Source organism: Vanellus vanellus (assembly GCF_965231255.1).
Source record: "Vanellus vanellus genome assembly, chromosome: 5".
Lineage (NCBI taxonomy): Eukaryota > Metazoa > Chordata > Aves > Charadriiformes > Charadriidae > Vanellus > Vanellus vanellus.
The window spans coordinates 45,002,280-45,022,465 of NC_138910.1; the positions used below are offsets into that span (position 1 = coordinate 45,002,280).

At 50.0% G+C, this 20,186-nt stretch overlaps 1 protein-coding gene across 1 annotated transcript in view; it reads left to right on the top strand.

The window, feature by feature from the left end:
- The first annotated feature begins 275 nt into the window (after positions 1-275).
- The window catches only part of COL6A2 (collagen type VI alpha 2 chain), a 28,916-nt gene continuing 9,005 nt past the window's right edge, over positions 276-20,186 (top strand). The window contains exons 1-27 of the mRNA XM_082483568.1: positions 276-404; positions 5,188-5,322; positions 6,323-6,921; positions 7,499-7,519; positions 8,239-8,304; positions 8,888-8,941; positions 9,053-9,097; positions 9,282-9,308; positions 9,584-9,610; positions 9,712-9,756; positions 11,029-11,082; positions 11,481-11,543; positions 11,815-11,877; positions 12,782-12,871; positions 13,745-13,807; positions 14,203-14,265; positions 14,409-14,471; positions 15,018-15,080; positions 15,485-15,535; positions 15,929-15,964; positions 16,333-16,395; positions 16,632-16,694; positions 16,981-17,016; positions 17,271-17,316; positions 17,901-18,053; positions 18,308-18,760; positions 19,090-19,128. Of these exons, the coding sequence (XP_082339694.1) occupies positions 5,217-5,322; positions 6,323-6,921; positions 7,499-7,519; positions 8,239-8,304; positions 8,888-8,941; positions 9,053-9,097; positions 9,282-9,308; positions 9,584-9,610; positions 9,712-9,756; positions 11,029-11,082; positions 11,481-11,543; positions 11,815-11,877; positions 12,782-12,871; positions 13,745-13,807; positions 14,203-14,265; positions 14,409-14,471; positions 15,018-15,080; positions 15,485-15,535; positions 15,929-15,964; positions 16,333-16,395; positions 16,632-16,694; positions 16,981-17,016; positions 17,271-17,316; positions 17,901-18,053; positions 18,308-18,760; positions 19,090-19,128 (2,452 nt within the window). The 5' untranslated portion in view covers positions 276-404; positions 5,188-5,216. The remainder of the gene's footprint in view (positions 405-5,187; positions 5,323-6,322; positions 6,922-7,498; positions 7,520-8,238; positions 8,305-8,887; positions 8,942-9,052; positions 9,098-9,281; positions 9,309-9,583; positions 9,611-9,711; positions 9,757-11,028; positions 11,083-11,480; positions 11,544-11,814; positions 11,878-12,781; positions 12,872-13,744; positions 13,808-14,202; positions 14,266-14,408; positions 14,472-15,017; positions 15,081-15,484; positions 15,536-15,928; positions 15,965-16,332; positions 16,396-16,631; positions 16,695-16,980; positions 17,017-17,270; positions 17,317-17,900; positions 18,054-18,307; positions 18,761-19,089; positions 19,129-20,186) is intronic.

Consider the following 20,186-nt stretch of genomic DNA (forward strand, 5'->3'; position numbering starts at 1 on the left):
TTTAAAACAAAAATGCCTTCAGCTCCAAAGATGACAACCTCGCCCCAGCCCAGCATCTGCCCTGGGAGGGGAGTGGGTGAGAGGAGACCGTCCCGAGGTGTCGGTAGACCCACAGCGACTCTCCGTGGATGTCTGAGGCTACTACAAATGAGGCTCTGCCTAATTTTGAAGGAGGAGGAATATAGAGGGCAGTTCCAGCCCGCGAGGGAATAGAGGGACTGGGCTGGAGACGCCTCTGCTGCTCCCGGCCGCTCCTCCCCGCACACCCCCGAGCAGCCAAAGCCTGGGAGCTCACCCTTCAGCCGGGGATGCAGGAGCCTTCCTGATACGAGCGACTCCGCAAAATCCTTTCCTTGACATTTCGGAGGCTTTTTGAAGGAAATTTTGATGACCTCGTTTTCCAGGTAGGCAGAGCTTTCCTCTCCTTGTATTAGCGGTCGTGCGGCTGTTTACTGAGGGTTCTCCAGCTAGGAGTAAAAGATCCAGTCTCTGAAATCCCTGCCTGTGCCCCTGTGGGATGCACAGCCCTTTCCGTTGCTCACAGGCTCTCCAGCAAGCTGCTCATTTCAGGCACATCGTGTTTAGACAGTACCTGCTATAAAAGAATATATATTTTTCCGTTGCTTTCAGCTTTTGGCTAGTTCGGGCATTTTTCGAAGAGTTTTTTCCAGGTGCAGGTAGTGTGAGCCACAGACTCTCATCTGCCAGGGCCAGAGGTCTAGAAAATCCCTCTGGGGGGACGTGTTGAAGCAAAATCTTCCCTGAGGCAATAGAGTTGAGTTCACCAGCTCCTCTGAAGGCATGGCAGCAGTAGCAGCACGGTATCCGCTGCTGCTGTGCAGCAGAGCGACTGTTCTGCTGCACGAATCCTCTATGATTTTTGGAATTTCAGAAGCTATGGCTTAGACTAACCTGTGATTCGTCTCTCCTTGTTATGCTGGGTTTCATCAGCACAAGCTCCCCTATTTTGGCAGCTAACAGCAGGTTCGGAAATGCCTGCGAGCTCGTTGCACATGCCTCCTGGGCTCAGCTATTTTTTTTGGTGGCAGGGGTCTCCATGAGTGCTGTAAATGGAGGTTTCTGACTGTCAGCGCCGAAGCTCCAGGGGGCTGCAGCATCCCCCCTGGGGGCAGGTGTGGGCCTGAGGCTAGAGCATCCGATGGGGGCAGCTCCCCCCAGCCTTCCTGCGGTCTGGGCTTCCCCTGGCTGCAGTCCCAGGATGGTTGCAGCAAGGGAGCGGGAGAAGAGCTGAGCTCCCTGGCAGCTGTGGGGAAACCTTCCCCCTGGGTGGTGTGCCCTGGGACTACAGCTACAGGGCACGTTTGGGTGGTGACTGCGAAAAACACTGACATTCCCTACGTATGCACTGTGCAAACCATGGGCACTCAAACGAGGAAGAGGAGGGGCATTTACAAGAGCCCAAATGGTTCCAAATGGTACACTTCTTTTCCCTTGGTTTTATTTTATTTGGCAAACATTTGAGTGGTGTAAAATGCTGCCTGCACAAGTGGATGGCGCCACAGGCACTGCCCGCTGGGCATGGCTGTGAGAAAAGCTGGGAGTGTGTCTGTGTCAGAGCAGCAGTGCGGTTTCAAATTTTATTCTGCATATGATATAGCTAGCATAATTCTCCTTTCTAGAAGGTAAATGCATTTTTGTGGCCTTAAATAAGCTCCTTGCAGGCAGAGTTATCTTAGAGAGCGGACCACCTGAATTTTTGTAAATTTGGAAACAATTTGCTCAGCTATAATAGGTGTTGTGGTATTGAAGGAGAAATACACAGCGCACCAGGAGGAACTTCAGAAATATCAATGCATGGGATAAGACAGACCATGGCTTTGCCTGGCCAGGCACATGGGGTGGCCTTTCTAGTGCATTAAAATCTGATCTATCTGATAATCATATGTGAGACCGCCAGTAAGCCAACTGTAATTTGTACATTTGAAGGAGTCATTGCAAGTCATTTGTTTGCCACAATATTACATTTGGTTTAGTTGCTCAGGGTGGGAAGAGGTACCCACAAGCAGAGAACTCAGGTCTTCCTGCAAGACCACCATTTTTTGCAAGGGTCTGTGTAGGTAACTCCATATACTTTTGCAATTATGTGGATAACAGCCAGGCCACCTGGGATCTGAGTGTGGGAGCAGCAGAGAAGACCACGCATTTTTCTGCTGAGCACCTGAGGCATTAGATAGGAGCATAGACCCTAATGCAGGGAGGATGGTGCGAAGCAGTGCCCTCAAAATCTGTTCAGAGGACCCAAAACCCTTGCTTGAGATTCCCTGTTCTTTCTTTCTTTGTGTGCATCTCATGGGGAAAGAGATGCAGCACTCAACAATATAAATCCTGAGAGAAAGACATTTCAAGAGAAATCCTTGTAACACCTTGTTCCTGCAATACCACAGTCCTGCTCTTGCAGAGAGAGAAAGGTGAAGGAAGAAGAGGATGTGCAGACCCAAGTATTCAAACGTAACGAGTCGGCTCCCAATTTGCTCTTTCCATTAGTTTCTGGACCATCAGTGTTAAAACATTGTCTTCAACATCCAGAAAAATGGGTTAGTCCGAAATACACCCTTTTGCTGGTGAAATCTGAGATTTCTATTTGAGCGTTTTGCAGCAGAAGGTGGAGCTTTAAGGACAAATGTTACGAGATTTGTGAGAGAATCGCAACAGCTGAGAGTGCTCTGAGGATGACAAAATAGGCACCGTCGCCCACCCCAGCCTTGGAGAGCCCCTAGGTCGGGAGAGGGGCCTCCCCACTATGTGTCCATCCACTGTTAATGACCAGGTGGGATGCTGGTATAGCAGAAGGCTAACGTAGTTTGAGACACAGAGTTCCCATCTGAGGGAGACAGAGTGCCTGTGACAGAGTGAAATAAAGGAGACTGTGTGCAACAGGACCACAAAGAAGTGAAGAGTGTCTAGTGTTTTCAGCTGTCACTTTTCTGCCTTGCTTTGCTGCCTGTGTAAAGACCAAGGCCATGGTGCCTTGTTGAGCCAGCCGAAAGCCCCAAGGGCTGTGGGCAGGAGCAGTCCTGTGCCAGAGCTGGTCCTGGTTGCCTGTGCAGTTTAGCTGCTCCTTGCAGCTCTGCCTGGAGAGCAGCTCTTCTGCACACATGCGCACACGGCAGAATGGAGGGAGGGAGGTGCTTAAACTCTGGATGCCATGACCTGTGAGTCAGACATTTGACCAAAACTTCCAGTATTCTCAGCCTCTCCAAAAGCTGATGTCTCCGGCTTCCTCAGCCGTCATGAAAGGCTGTCTCTAAAATGGTGCTGTCTGAAGGCACAAAGCTGTTGTGTCCTACAAGAGATCAGGATCTCCTGCAGCTCTGTGGAGGGCAAACAAGACAAGGGAAGCCTGTAATAAGGCTAGAGGGAGGAAGTCTTGATATTAACTAAAATACCCCTCTAGCATTAAAGGAAGTATTTTATCCTTAACGATACCTCTTCTGTTCTCTGCAGCACAACGAAAGTTGAACCACGCTTACCTATGAGTAACTTTATGAGGCCGCTGTCAGGTCTCTTTGCAAACGGCTGTGCAGCCTCTCTGAGCTGGGGGTGGGGAAAAAGGACCCATGAACTATTTGGTAGGGACATTTGAGTGCTGAGCTGGAGGCATGTGAGAGGCCCTCAATGTCAGAGGGCTTTGCTGAGCTATGACTGTGAAGCACCTCAAGTTGATGTTCCCGAAGCTTTCAGATCTCTGTATATCTTGTCCCCTTCTGCCAGGAGATCTCCAAAGAGCATGAGGTTTTCTCCTTCCCCTATCTAAAATCCGGCCTCAGCAATGGCTCTTGCAGGCTTATTAGCGTATGCACAAGCCTTAGTAAGGAGGAAGTTTGTCACTGTAGTAAGGATATTGGCAGCATCGATAGGAACCAGCCTTTCCAGCATAAACCAGTTTGCAGAACCCTGTGATGTGCTGCAGCTTGCAATGTAAGCTGGAACTGGATGTGTTCCACCAGGGAATTGCTGGTCACCACGTGGAGACAGATCTCTAGAGAGATGCAGGGGAGCTGAGCTGTCTGTATTCCTCAGGGAATGTCATTTCTCATGCAACCAAGGCAGCAGCTCAGCTGCATTACTGATTTGCCCTCCCCCTGCACTGCCAATGCAACTGAATGCACTCTCGGTGTCCATTCAAGCCTTGGATTCTTTCAAGAGCTACCCAAAAAAGCCATTTAAGGAAGAATCTCTCTTTCTGGACTGGACTCAGGCCATGTTTTCCTAACAAAGATCACACATGCCCCTTTTTGTTTTGTGTTTTGTTGACCACCAAGCAGAAAAGTGTCTATGCTACTACTTGGTCTCTGTGCCATCAAGGGGCCATGCTGGTTAGTGCGATTGTCCTCTAGACATAAAGGCAAGCATTGCCTCTTCCTCCATATTCTTTGCTGTTGGTAAGTGTCACTTGGGTTTGTCAGCGAATATCCTTTCAAAGCCTGGGTTCCTCTGAGCACTTATATTCCCAAGAACTTTTCAGACTAGATCTCCAACTCTTCTGCTGCTTAAGTTATCATAACCTTACACAAGATATACTTCCATGTGCAGCTGGACCTCAGAAGCTCAGTGATGGGTTGAATGCTAAAGATGTGCATTTCTTCAAGTGCTTGTTTATTCATCCCTTCACTCCATGGGTTGTGCAGCCTACAAAGCAGTGCTGTCAAGCAGGGGATTTTGTACCTGTTCAGTATATGTAGGCATCACCACACCCACATGGTGAGCTGGAGGTGGAAAGGACCTGCTGCACACCTTCACTAGTGATCTGGCTAAGCAGGCGAAGAAATGAGCATGGATGCTTACATCTGCATGGATCCGGGGTGATGGAGTCAATGGTCATGGAGTGGACAGACACACACCTGGAGAGAACCCACAAAATCAGAAGATCCTGATGCACTGTCAATAGCTGCGCCACTTGATCCCTCCCTTCAGACTGACAAAGAAGCTAAAGCACTTTTAAATAATTCACCATACTCCAACAAAGGAAATATTTGAATTGCTTAGCTTTCAAGTCAATATAAAAATCTACATTAGCAGCCCAAGCCCAGTGATGCATCATGGTGATAGAGAGGTTGTGGTTTTCACACACAGGGTTTACAAGGATCATTGGCTGGCTTTGTATCTTCCCAGCACAGCTAGGAGGTTGTGTATTGTGCTTAACATGTAACTTGTGTTTTTTCACAGGCATCTAAATTCCCAGGGGAACCGCTGAGATGTTCCGAGAAGCCTTTTTTTCCACTCTCCTTTGTGTGGCTCTAGTTCCTCTCCATGCTCAGTTTGATGGTGATCCTGGAGACATAAGTCCTACCTCCTGTGCAGGTATTAACCAGATAATTTGGGTGTCACTCCCCTTTGTAGGCAGTAGTTTCACCAAAAGCAATGGCCATGCTCAGTTGTAGAGCCTGATCACAAGGACCTGACAGTGGCACATTACACCTCTCCGGCCTCTTCGCACTCCTGGGCAGTGATCTGGGGTAGCAATTCTTCTGTAGGGATCACCATCCTCCACCAAAACTTCAATTTCTGGATTTGCCGTGAAGTGCAAAGAGGTAGAGATTGAAGACCTGGGGTCTGCCAGTGTTGCCTTCTCCGAGCTGATGCAGTAATAAATACCAGTCAGTCTCTAGAGCTCAGCTCTGTATTTGATGTCAGAGAATAGTCCATTTTGAATTTGACAATTTCAGTGCTTTTCAGTTGCAAAGTGGAGAAAGTGATTTACATGTCCAGCCTGACTTTTACAAAAAAAAATGGCAAGATTTTCAAGATTGATTCAATAGTGAGCAGATCTTAGGATTCTGAATTCCTGGGTGCTGGAGAGTTGTCTGACCCAAACACAGATGTTACTGCTGGAGCTAATGGAACTTGTGCTTTTTCCAGTATTGCATTTGGTATTTATTATTTTATTTATTTTATATTATTTTATTTATTTATTATTTATTATATTTGATTTTTTGATCATACCCATGTTTATAAATCAGAGAGCAAACAAGAAGCCTGGCAGGCAGGGCATTCATTTAGTGCAGGAGAGCAAAAGCCATACTCTTGCTCTTCTTCATTCAAACCTGGCACTTAGTTCTCAGTTTCCTCATTTTCTCCAACCCAGGAGGAAATAAGTCCTGATTAGTTAAGAGCTGCAACACCCTTACAGCAAGCTGAACCTCGAGCCTCATGCTATGGTTTGCTCTCTTCACAATGCTATGTACTGTGCTCTATGTGCTGTCTTTATACACTTCTCAGTCCAGGTTTCTGGGGGACAGTGAAGGGGGTGTAGTGGTGCACGAAGTGCTCTGACATGGTCTGAATAATTGTCTCCATACAGAAAAGAGGAACTGCCCCATCAATGTGTACTTCATCATTGACACCTCAGAAAGTGTTGCTCTGCAGACTGTGCCTATCCAGAGCCTCGTGGATCAAATAAAGCAGTTCATCCCTGAGTTCATCAATAAACTGGAGAATGAACTCTACCAGAACCAAGTCTACATCACTTGGCAGTTTGGTGGACTTCATTACTCGGACGTAGTGGAAATTTACAGCCCTTTAACAAGCAGCAAAGACATATACCTCCCCAGGCTGTCCGCTATTAACTACCTCGGCCGGGGCACCTTCACAGACTGCGCTATCTCCAACATGACAGAGCAGATCCAGACCCAGATGGCCTCAGGTGTGAATTTTGCAGTAGTCATCACTGATGGCCATGTCACTGGCAGCCCCTGTGGGGGGATGAAAATGCAGGCTGAGAGGGCGCGAGACATGGGGATCAAGCTCTTTGCAGTGGCCCCCAGCAAGAACCTCTACGAGCATGGTCTGCGGGAGATCGCCAACCTGCCCCATGAGCTGTACCGCAACAACTACGCCATCACGCAGAAAGACACCCTGAACATCGATGTGAACACCATCGAGAGGATAATCCAAGTTATGGTACGGAGTGCCAGCTGAGGTGCAGGGAGTATAATGGTGGGGATAAGAGAAGCAGCACGTGTATGGGGGATGCTTTCTGAGCAGCCCCATGGTGGGTTTTGGGACTGCTCTAGATAGCACCTCTAGCAGGGAAAAGCCTCCATTTTCTTCCTCTTCCTTTATGTCCTTTCAGCACTTATGGGTCAAATGGAATCTTGGGCATCTCTGATTTCTCTGGTTAGGTGGTTAACCAGGACTTCTTGGTTTGTGTCTCTGTTCCCCGGCATGTCTGCATGTCTGGGCAGACTGCCTCCCCAGTCCTGGCTCTTGCTCAAGGCCAGACCCATACTGCTCCCCATCCAGGGACACATGGAAGAGTGTGCAGCACCAAGACGTGCTCACGATTAGCATCATCTTTGAGGCCCCACCTGTGAGGCACTGTTAACTGGGGACTCTGCTGAGAATGTCTTTAAAGCCATAGGGCCTTTACCACCTCCTGTCCCTTACCATCACACATACCTCCAAGGGTGTGATACTGCTTTTCTCTTGGGGCTGACCACCTTAACTGATTCTGTCCATCCTGTTTTCTCCTTTGCAGAAACACGAAGCCTATGGAGAGGTGAGTAAGCAGCATCTTTATGCTATCGTCATACAACACAGGCTTAGTTGCCTCATTTAGAGAAGACCAGCTCATACCCTGAAGTAGCAGGCCACATTTTGCAGTGAGCTGCATGGGATGGATGCCTGCCCATCTGTGGATCAGTGCAGAGCCTGGGAATGCATCCCTTTACCCAGTGGTTAAAATGTCATACTGGAGTCTTCACTTTCTGCTCTCCCCCTCTCCTGTAATGTATTCAGGTCTATTGAATAGACTAACTTTGTCACTTTGGAGGCATGTTTTGTAGGTGCTCTGCAAGCTGAAGCTCCTGCCCTGCTGGTCTCACATGAACAGGGTTTGGCATATATAGGGAGGAATATGCAGAGCAATGCTGCAAAGGGCATGCGCATCCCCTGATGGCCTGAGAAGAGCAAGCCTACACCACCTCGCCTGACACTTAGCCGTCCTTTTCTTTCAGTTTGGGCCCAGAGCCAAGCCATAATGAATGTGCTTGTGGCAACTTTCTGCTTTTAATTTATGGGCAGCATTTTTCTGCATGCTTGTTGCTGCCTCAACTCTGACCCAGCTGGAGCCATAGTAGTTTTTAGCACTGCAGTCATGGGGAGAGATGCATGGAGAGCCATGGTGCAGAGCTGAGTTTCAGGTGTGTGCTGGCTCAGCACATGAAGCAGCCGGCATGCTGCAGCACAGTCATTACACGTGTTTAATTTGTATTTCAGTGCTACAAGATGAGCTGCCTGGAGATTGCAGGTCCACCTGGTCTCAAGGGATACCGAGGGCAGAAGGTAAGTCGCCCTAACCTGTGGGAAGAGAATAATTCCCGTGCCTGCCACAGACACTGCAGGATGCCCTAGATTTCATGTCAGCTGCAGCAGCCTTCACAGGCATAGCGCCCAGGTGGGAAATAACTCCCCGGCATCTGACTTGGCCCTGGGAGACTGCCATGCTGCAGTGAATGGAGCACACAGCCAGCACCAGTGTCTCCTCATGTCCATGCGAGTACATGTGAGGACATGCATTGACAGCAGTGCAGAGAGGCATCTGAGCATTGGCTGTGCCAGCCACAGCCGGCACCTTCAGCACCTGATGACAACAGGAGTGAGGCAGCAGTTGTCTTCAGTTCTCCCGCCCTCAAGATCAGAGCTCTCACGTGTGCAGGGTGTCTCACTCTCCTGCCCCCAGCTCTGTGTGCTTCACTCCCCATATAGCCTTTCCCTGTCTTCCCCAGAATAAAGCAGGTCCTGCTCCGCCAGCATGATGCCCCAAGCTCTGTAGGAGCTGCTGCAGTGAGCCTGATGGTCCTAGAAATTGCCATTTTCTCACAGTCAGCACAAGCCCGGACTTACGTTGTTTTTTTTCTTTCCTTAGGGTGCAAAGGGGAACATGGGCGAGCCAGGCTCCCCTGGGCTGAAGGGACGACAGGTGAGTTGTGGAAAGTCCACCACCACCGCAGCCAGTAGTGCTGTCCCTGCATTAGCTGGGGCCACATCTCTGCTTCGCTCAAGCTAACTTTTGGTGTCTTATTCCTTTAAGGGTGACCCAGGTATTGAAGGTCCAATTGGATACCCTGGTCCCAAGGTAAGAATCCTATAGCCCGTGACTGAGCTCTTTGCATTCATTGATTTTTGGTAAAGTAGGGGGAGCTCTGCTTCTCCCTCTCACCTGCCCGTTTCCCACGTAAGACTCCCAGTGCTCCACTGCCTCTGCTCCTGCTGATCCCCAGGCACTAACACAGGGTTTTTCTTCTTTTCTTTTTGTCTAGGGTGTCCCAGGGCTGAAAGGAGAGAAGGTGAGAAAGAAGAAACCAAATGGCATGTCTTGGCACTGGGATGGAAGGGGCAACTTTCTGTTGCAAAGAGGGAGAGTTTAGCTGTAATGAGGAGAATAGCAACCCTATTAATATGTAATTGCACACATGGGGAGGGATTTCCAAGGGCATCCCAAAACCTGTTTCCTCCTTCAGGCATTGCTTACAGTCTTGTGAAGTGGTAATGTTTTTAAAATGCAAATGGATGGGAGGTGATGTCGACAGAGTGGCTGACTCCTGTCCTCTTCTTCCCCCAGGGAGAGATTGGATCCGATGGACGGAGGGTAAGAAAGAACATTTTCTAACTTGCCTGTTGTTCGAGCTACCAACCCTTCAGTGTGTGTTCACAGATCACTGATCCCTCTTTTTTCCCCCTTGATCCCAGGGTGCTGCTGGTTTGGCTGGCAGGAACGGCACGGATGGACAGAAGGTAACACCACTTGGGAGCACCCTGTAATGTCACTGCTACTGTTTCATTTCTTTACTCACCCTTGTCTCCAAAGGTTGTTTTGTTTCTCCCATCCCCTCTGACTGAAGTTTCTATGAAATTATATGCACATTGTTCTGCATGTCCTGTAGAAATATGTGTGCTAGCTGAAGATGAATTAATTCAGGTCACAGAAGTGCTATCCCTTTATCAGCAAGTTCTCTACAGGAAATATATATGTAACCCAGGCTGTGCTCCCGCTGCAGGAGGTGTCACAGCCAGATAATCTATGTGTGGATGTCTCAGCTTGAGTGTTAGTGGCCCCTACCGGACATGTACACAGAAAGTTTTGCAGAAATTTGAGTTTGTCACAGAATCTGAAATTTCAAGCTACTGCTTGTTCCTAATATTAAAGCCCTCAAGCCAGGTTCAAGTACCTTATAACAAAGTCCCTGAAATCCTCTGTCCCCTCTGTGGTGAGTGTTAAGGGCCATGACCTCCTTTAGATATGCATGCCATGCAGATGTCCCACAACCAGATAGCCTAATTTGAGATTATTTCAAGCTGGCTTTGTCTGCTGGCCAGCACACGTTGGTTTTCATAGAATCATAGGGTGGTTTGGGTTGGAAGAGACCTTAAAGATCGTCTAGTTCCAACCCCCCTGCCACAGGCAGGGACACCTTCCACTAGACCAGGTTTTGCTCTGCACTTTCTCATATACCCAGCCAAGTACATCTGTGAGAGAATACCAGTTGTTCTTCCCACTCCTAAAATGCCTGCTGAAGCTCTAAAACACAGAAGTCCTTCATTCACCACTGCTCTCTAGCCAGGGTGCACTGCCGGCAAAGCAAGGTGCAGAGTAAGGCAGTCACCACTCTCACAGTGTCTGTCAGCATCATGGTTCCTGTGAACCTGAGCTGCTCTGATGCAAGATGCACAATGGAGGACAAGCGCAACCGTGGACATGAGTGACCACCAAATCCAGCCTTGAGGCATGTGTCCATCACCCAGGGCACATGTGCAGGGTGAGCATGCTTGAATTCCCACCGACCCATGCTACCACCTGGGGTGTTTCAACTACTTTCTCCTCCACCATTTGTCTCTGCACACCATAATCCTGTTTAAGGAATACACTTGCTATTTATTCTCTAACTGATCACAGGTACAGTCAGCAGATGATGTTAAAAATCAGTAACTATTAACAGGAAAAGCTGTATTTTGCCTTCAGACACCTACAGCTACTCTGTCTTCTTCTTTTGAATGCTTTCTCTCTAGGGCAAGCTGGGGAGAATTGGACCACCGGGCTGCAAGGGAGACCCTGGTGACAAGGTAGGAATGTTTTACTCTTTCACTAGGCACATCAGATGTATCACCCCGACTTTAGCTGCTGAATGAGCTGCAGAGAGGTGTGGCCAATGAGAAGTTACTGTCCCATTTTCAAATCGATTGCATGATCTGATCCCAGGCCTGGGATCCCCAGAATGAGGAGCACAGCCTGAATTTTTTGTACCTCCTATCCAAGTAAGCTGGGCAAGTAAGCTGGGATACCCCAGTGTCCCTCCCCTCCACACAGAGAGGAGGAGCTTCTCCTTTTATCAACACGAGCAAAAAGCAAAAACTATTTTAGCCTCTAGAGTAACTTTACAAGCCAGTTGATTTATTCTGCAGGGAAAGTGCATATTGTTGCCACTGCAAAATTTATGGTTCTTTGTCCTTTCCCTCCCTAGGGCCCTGATGGCTACCCAGGAGATGCAGGAGACCAAGGTGAAAGAGGAGATGAAGGCATAAAGGTACAAGTGCTCTGAACAGTGAGCAAAGTGTGGGCAGAGGCTACCAGTGGGGACAGCTAAACACCATTGCCTGTATTTGCTCTTAAATCCTTTGCTACTCGTGGAGTCCATAGGCTCTGTCTGCCTGGGGTCTGGATCCCATCACCAGACACGGGAGCCAAGGGACGAGCCTTGCTGACCCTGCGCCTAGGGCTCCTCATGGTGCACGTCAGGGGTGCACAGCAACATGCTGATGATGCAGGCAGTGACCATTGCTCTGTGGCTGTTTCAGGGAGATCCTGGACGGCCTGGTCGCAGCGGACCCCCAGGACCTCCAGGAGAAAAAGGAAGCCCGGTAGGTTCACACAGCATTCAGACGTCTCCAGTGTCTGCTCCACGTGGCATGGAGCCAGTGCGGTATCAACTGCTGGTCATGGGGCAGCTGCAGCACAAAGACGACTGCTTGCCAAGGCATCTTGGTGATTTTGCAAATTAGCCCACCAGCAGAGAGAAAGCACAAGCCCTTGGGTGGTTGAGTGAGCTCTCCTGCCATTCATGTCCCCACCAATACGGTAAGAAATGTTCTGGGGGCAACAGAAGAGTGGACTATGCAACATACCTGCGGCTGTCCAGAGCAAAATGTGAATGAGTCTCGAGCGTTTGTCCAAAGCAGTGGAAATCAGGCAACATAGACTTAGGAGGATTTATTTTTCTAACTGGTACATTGCAGCACATCTTTCCTTCTCTTCCCATCTTCTCCTGAGTAGAAAGCCCCTGTTTGGCTGTGGTTTCCCTTGCTACAGTCTCATGACTTCCTCAGTGTTTGTGGCAGTGGCAGTGTTTGCAGGCTGTTTTTATTCATGTGGATAAACTTTAATGATTAATTGCTCAGAGATCTAATGTAGGATTTACCCGCTGCACTTGACCTTATAGCCAAAGGGGTTACTATGCTGATGGCCAGTTGCTTCAGACATAGGAGGCTGAAATAGCCCTTCAGATTTAGGCAGGGCTGGACAGATGCTGTAAGGAAGAGCTTTGCACTGGTTGATGGAGAAAAAGTGACACAGCATCACACTGCTCCAAGGCTGGAGTCTGTGCACATAGCTTTGACATGTAGGCATGGTGGGTGTGTGGAAGCCAAAGTTGTGTGCTCTTACACACATCTACTCAAGGGTGGACTGCTTGACACAGGACAAGAGGGGTGTGTGTGTACCCTTGCCCTCTCTTCTGACAAATTGTATTTCTTTTTCATCTCCAAGGGACTTCCAGGCAACCCTGGAGCTCAAGGGCCTGCTGGAAGTAAGGGAAGAAAAGGTGAAACAGGACCTCCTGGACCCAAAGGAGAGCCCGTAAGTGTCTGAATAGCTCACTGGACAGTGGGCACACTACAGGAGCCTGATGCAGTTTCGTGGATGAGCTCTGAGAAACTGCCCCATTTAGCCTGCCTGCCCTGCCTTCTGCATCCCAAAAGATGTGCAAATGCTGATCTCGTTGTCTCCCCCGACTTCACAGAGTAGTAATTCCATAATCCTAAGCCTGATGTTAACCATTTCACCTTAGAGAAGCATCCTGTATTCCCACATAACCACAAATGCCTCTGTGGATGCCCAGGGACCCTTTGGCTGTACTTTAGCAAGTTCCCCAAACCTCTGGCTTCTCACAGGAGCTCACAGAGTTGAGATCTGGTGGCTGTTACAGTAGAACTCTCTTAAAAGGGCAGCATCAAAACGCAGCCATGTCACGACATCGATGGTGCCATGCAGACCCAAGCTAATGTGATGGGGCACTGCAAAATTTGGGGAGTGGGTTGGTCATGATGTCCCCTGGCAGAATACAGCAGCACAGCTCCACCAGCACCAAGATGCTAGAACCCAGCTGGCTTATGTCCTTGTGTGAGATCTAGTGGAGGAAGCAATGCCAGATGATCTGGAAGTAAAGCAGTCTTTAACCCTGAGGGAATGAACGATGAATGTTTGTGGTCACCACAGTGACCACACTCCTGAGAGAACATTCTGGCTGCGGCTTCCTAAAAGCCAAAGGCAAGATTCCCCCAGCAGTGCCAGCATGGGCATCCCTGCTCCCCTGCTGCCAGACACATGCTTGCTAAGGGGGTAAGGAGATGTCTCTTGGGCCAGGAGGGAGAAGGGAGGGCAGTCAGTCATCACTGTTCCAGTAGCATCCATCTTTGCATCCCATTTATATGCCTTCCTGTGTCTGCCAAGGGTCGACGTGGAGATCCAGGAACGAAAGGCAGCAAAGGCACTCCTGGGGTCAAAGGAGAAAGGGTGAGTAAAGCAACTGCCCAGACTATAGAAAATGAGCCCAAGGCGTGTGTGTGATGTGCTAGTTCCCAGCCATGAAGTGTCCAACACCAGAGCTGGGAATTGCAGATCCCAGTGGGCTCTGCATGTGAGCGCTGCTCCCACTGTGCCCACTGCCTGCTCTGGTGGCAGCAGGTACAGCCTCCTCTTCCAGGCCTTGATCCAGAGAGGGGATGAAGGGCAGCAAATCTCAAGACTGAGAGATGTGCAGAGGGCACACTGCCCTGACACTGTGTTTCAAACCAAGAAACACCAGATTTGAGAACAGCTTCATGCCTCCTCGCTCTAAGGATCGGTGCCGTGCACCCAGACAGCATTGGAGTCATCCCTGACCATGAATATCTTTACCTTCCTCACAGGGAGATCCGGGTCCAGAGGGTCCTCGTGGCCTGCCCGGCGAGGTTGGAAGCAAAGGAGCAAGGGTAAGCACAGAGCAGGAGTTGGTGACAGCCAGGAGGGAGGGAGAGCGCTGCTGCCATCTGGGGCAGCTCACTTGGCTTTCCTTCTCATGCACACCTGCCTGTACCTGCCTCTTTACATTCTTGCATCTTGCTTTGCTTTGCAGGGAGACCAAGGACTGCCAGGACCCCGAGGTCCTTCAGGTGCTGTGGGAGAGCCAGGCAAGATAGTAAGTCATCCTGGGCCATATGTGGGACTGTGTCCTTCCTCTTGCCTTACTGATATAAGCTGGCTGCACTGTTCCTCCCAAGGGGAGCCTGCCTGACCTTTTGTCAGGGAGGTTCAAAAATTAACCCAGAGTCCCTTGGTTAGCCCTTCCCGGGGCAAGGAAAAATTGCAGGACCCAGGAGTACCTGCTTCTCCATCACTCATGGTCCCAGGTGTTCCCATGACAATATGGAAGGGAGCGCGTGAGAGTGGGTGAGTGGGTCATGGAGCGAGGAAAGATGGGGCTCTCCAGGCACTCATTTGTCCTGGGTCTGTGGTTAGTCCAGCACCCCGCTGTGGCAGTAGCCGTGACATCCGTGTGGCTCCACAGGATGCGGGAACCCACATGCTGAATCAGTCACTGTCACAGTAACCTCATTGGGAGGGGACATGGTCTCTCAGCATCGTCTCAAGAGCTGATTTCTCCAGCACAATCCCCTGTGTGGCCAGGGAGCCACAGGGAACATCCTCACCTGCTTCTTCCACTCTTCCCAACACTATCCTGCAGGGATCGCGTGGAGACCCTGGTGACTTGGGCCCAAGAGGTGATGCTGGACCACCAGGACCAAAGGTAAAGTACCCGAATGCAACTCTGCATTTAAAAGCATATTTTGGCATTTTTTTTCTTAATTATTAAAAAAGTCAGTTTCTACTGCAGAAACTTTTGTGCCTTGGAAACAGAATGGCTCAAACCTGAGCCTCCCTATGGGGCAGAGATGCTCTGGCCAAAGCAGCTCTGATTACATCCCTCACCCTGCACAGATTCAGGGGTGTCCCCAGCATGTGACATCCCCAAGACCCTGTGAAGCCTTGCTCCACACAGACATTCCCAAAGTTTCAGGGCCTGCTCTAGAAGTCATGGCTCCTGGTGGTGTCTCACCCCAAGAGAAGATGAAAACAACTCTGTCACTGGCATCGCCAGGTCAGAAAGGCCAGGTTTGGTTTCTGATGGGTCATATTTTTTTTCTACCAAAGGGTGACAGAGGCAGACCTGGCTTTAGCTACCCTGGGCCCAGAGGACCGCAGGTATGTATGCCTCATCCAGCACAGACGTATGTGCCATGAGTAAGCCTGTTTCAGTGGAGGTTGCTGTTGTAGGTGAGCAGCCTTGGAGAATAGGGAAGGAGGAAGAAAAATTGTCAGGGTCACAAAAACATGAAGCCCACAAAGGAGACGAGGGGGTTGAACATTGGGACTGAACCTGGTGGCAGCTCCATCAGCCTCATGGCAGAGGTGCTGGGGACCCCAGCCTCAACAGTGGTGATGGGGAGGTGGCCACACCCACCACCCCAACCATCAGCTTGAAGCTGCACCTGCTGTTCAGCTTTGTGCCCCTCAATGCAAACTTCGGATGTATACACGCACAGTGGGAAGCTGGTACCAGTCGGACGCTGAGCTCTCCCTCCTCTCCTTTTGCAGGGTGACAAGGGTGAGAAAGGGCAGCCGGGACCCAAGGTGAGTGTGTTTGTCTCCATCACCTGTTTTTTGTACAGACTGAAATGCAGAGTAGTTGTTGACTGACCCTCCAGGTGCATGGCTGAGGAGCCTGTCCTTCCAGCAGCTGCCCTGGCTATTCCCTGCAGTGTATCTCCCAAGCTCATCTCCTTTTGAAACTGTCTAAAATATGCTTTGCAAAACTTCTTTGTTCTTAGTTAATGCCTATGTAAACAACATTTATTTGCTCTGCGCTGAGCTGCTGGTTTAGAGGATGCTCTCCTGGGCCAGGCAGGCATGTGTTTTGGACGGCCTCATATCTGTAGTGTCTGCCTGAGCACATCCAGATGTGCTTGGTGCTGGATATGTTTCTCTTTCCTTCCGAGCAGGGAGGAAGAGGTGAGCTTGGACCAAAAGGAGTGCAAGGGACCAAAGGAGAGAAGGGGGAACCGGTAAGCAGACTGCCCGTAGGGTCAGTGTCCCCCTCTCACACCTCTGCCAGGTGTTCTGGGGATGTCACTGCCAGCTCTCCTGCCTGCCCTGTGTCCCCGAGCTCAGCTGTGGCAGGCTGGTGATCGTGCTTAGTAGGGCTGTGCCCGACAAGGGGGTCAGGAAGAGCCCAAACACCAGTGGTTGCATTGCCAGCCTTGCTGGGGAAATATTTGACCCATTCTTGCTTCATCCCCAGGGTGATCCTGGCCCAGGAGGTGAGCCCGGACCCCGTGGTCCAACTGGTGAAGCAGGCCCTGAGGTACAGTACCATGCCATTGTGTCTGAGCAGACGCTGCAACTTCCTCCTCTCCTCCTCACTTTTCCTTGATGCTCTAAAGCCCAGAGGACCTCAGTGGGTCTGCAGCAGGGCTTGCTGGAGGGGACAGCAGCTGCCAGATACATCTGCTGGCTCCCAGTGAGGCTTTCCTACCCTTCCCGTGGCAGACCTCTGCAAAAAGCCACATTTTTAATGTCTCTGACATCTAGTTCCCAAAAAGGGAACTCATGGGAAAACTGTGCCTGACATCCCTGTGCTCTTCTTACAGGGGACCCCTGGCCCACCAGGAGATCCTGGCCTGACTGTAAGTAGCACTGCTCTGCAGCCCGTGGCACTCTTCCTCCTGGGGCAACTGTGGCTTTGCTGTGCACAGCCTGAGAATGAAGCAGGGCATCACAGGTCCTACTGCTGCCCAGCAGAGGTGGCCTGTGGCTTCCCATGGGAGCCAAGGAAAGAGGGGCTGGCTGGGTGGGAAGGGAAAGGGGAGCCTTTCCCTTAGAGGGGGCAGATGTTGCGTAAGCGCAGGGAGGCATTCACCCTGCACCTCTTTGCTGGCAGGACTGCGACGTGATGACCTACGTGCGAGAGACGTGCGGATGCTGCGGTGAGCAGACTATTGCCTCTCCCCAGGGCAGGGGAACAACCACTTGAGGGATGGGGAAAGGGGGTCACTAGAGGCCGCCTTCTTCTTCAGGAGCTCCCTTGAGGGAGCTCTGCCTGTGAACTGCCCTTTGCGCTGAGCTGCCAGCATGGTGGGCTACTTGCCAACTCTGCAGAGTGCTGCACCCTGCAGAGGAGACACTACAGGAAGTCCTTCCCTGCTCATCCCAGTCCCATCCCACCACTAAGTGCAGTGGCACTGCAGGGGCCGCCTGGCTTACCTCCCAAAATTTTGCTCTGTCATCGCAAGAGCAGTGAGCTATAATACAGAATTGCGTGGTCCAGATGATAGGATAGGGTGTGTTACACAGCAAGATTAAAAAGGTTTCTTTTGATATATGTCAACAGAAAGATATATGTAAAATCCTCCCTATGCTGACAGCTGCAGGCAACACCACAAACCCTGTGGATGCTTTGTGTGACAACGAACTCTTTCCGTCTTCCCATAGATGGTCTCTTCTGCCCTGGTGCCTCTTGTTCCCACCATCACTGACCTTTGTGTTTTCCTCCATCTGTCCCTCTCCCCAGACTGTGAGAAGCGCTGCGGTGCCCTGGACATCATGTTCGTCATAGACAGCTCGGAGAGTATTGGCTACACCAATTTCACCCTGGAGAAAAATTTTGTTGTCAACGTGGTCAGCCGGCTGGGGTCTATTGCCAAAGATCCCAAGTCGCAGACAGGTCTGGACTGTGTGGGGACAGAATGGGGCACAGGGAAAAGAACGGGTCTTGGATCCCTACAGCTTCCATGTTTTTCTGTAGCTGTCCTGGGCTGCAATCCATCCAGCATTTTTTGCAGCAATTTCTGCTCTTCCATCTTCCCTTCCCAGCTTTGTAGGCCAATTGGGCAGCTCTTTGCTAATATGAAAGTTTGCTGACTTTCTCCACTTTTCACTGAGAATGCAAAGCCGAGTAATGTGATGCTTCACTGGCAGGTGCCCGTGTTGGGGTGGTGCAGTACAGTCACGAGGGGACCTTCGAAGCCATCAAGCTTGATGATGAGCGCATTGATTCACTGTCGAGCTTCAAGGAAGCAGTGAAGCGCCTGGAGTGGATCGCTGGAGGCACGTGGACACCATCTGCCCTTCAGTTTGCCTACAACAAGCTCATCAAGGAAAGCAGGCGAGAGAAAGCCCAAGTGTTTGCTGTGGTGATCACGGATGGGCGCTATGATCCCCGGGATGACGACAAGAATCTAGGGGCTCTTTGCGGTAGAGATGTGGTTGTCAACACCATTGGCATTGGAGACATGTTTGATCAGCCAGAACAAAGTGAGACTCTGGTCTCCATCGCCTGCAATGAACCCCAGCGAGTCCAGAAGATGAGACTCTTCTCAGATCTGGTGGCAGAGGAATTCATTGACAAGATGGAGGACGTGCTCTGCCCAGGTCTGTACCTGTGCTTGCACAGTTCTTACTGGAGCAGAAGTTTTCACCCCCAGGGTTTGGGGTGGGGGAATGTATGGTGTGTTGCAATGATTACAGAGACTCTTTGTCCCAGCAGGTTGGCCAGTAGCTCATAAGCTGGGTCGTTCATGGTGGGGGCTTTATGTAGCCCTGGATAAACAGTCCTTCCTCAGATATAGGTCAGCCTTTTGGGGCAGTCCTTTGGAGTCCTTTTCCCTTTTAAGAGACCTTGCCCTGCCACCCTGTCTGTGCAAGCCATGAAGGGGGGTGGCAGCACACCACTCAGTTTTCCTTGTTTCTTTTCCTTGCAGATCCACAGATTGTCTGCCCTGAGCTGCCCTGTCAGACAGGTAAACATTACAAGTAGCTTCATTCCATCTGCACAAAGTGGTAGGTCTGGAGGATAGTGCACAAGGCTCAGGAGTGGGAAGGGGGCATGCAACCCTGTTCATTCCCTTTGGATGGCAGGAGTTTGGGAAATAGTGTTCTTTTACATGAGGAGAGGCTCCAGGGTTTCATCTCCTGCTCTTTTCCTGTCTCTCTGAGTTCTCTGCACAGGTAGGTATGAGTGCATCATGTTAGTGAACTAGCATGGCTCAGCCCTGATATTTCTCCCTGTCCCAATTCCTGGGAGCCACCAGGTTTTGACCTCCAAACTTGGCAATTAATTTCTCACTTGTCTTTATTATACATCAACTCAAAACTCTCTTGCTAAACTCTCCCACCCACGTGACCTTTGAAATGCAGAGCCCAACCTGCAGCTCTGGGCAGAATGCTCCTTGGGAGTGACAACGGCAGAGCAGGGGTCAGGTATCACTTGGAAAATGACACCGTAGTGGACCCAAAGCTTTGGCTTCTCTAACACTGGCTGTATTTAATTAACAATTAACTCAGGGTGTTGGACTAAAGGAAAAAGTCTATAAGGATCCTCTGGTATAAAAGAGAGCTGCTGCTCGCTGCAGATAGCTTTACTTGATAACATTTTGCTTGTTAAGGGGCAGATCTGCAACATGAATTTGTAGAGATTCTGTCTGTCTGAGTTTCTGTGCCTGTTTAAATACAATAGATGCACTATTTGCTGATATACACAAACCTTATAGGGGAAAAAGTTTTGCCAGTTCTTTCAATTTTTATCTGTGCCCTTGCTGTGAATGTTTTTATGAAAGTCCCCAGCTTCAACTCAGTATTATACAGAATCTCAAATTTCATTTTCAAAGAAGTCGCGTTGTTTCCACACAAAGCAAAGGAAAACTGGTCACAGGATGTTCAGAAATATGAAGACAGAAAAGCTATAATTATTCCCATATGAAATCTCTTACTAGTATTTTGAGTATTTGCACCTGGCCCTGCAGAGAGCACAATGTCCAACAGTGATGCTGAGCTATCCGCACAGGCTCCTCTGCAGTGT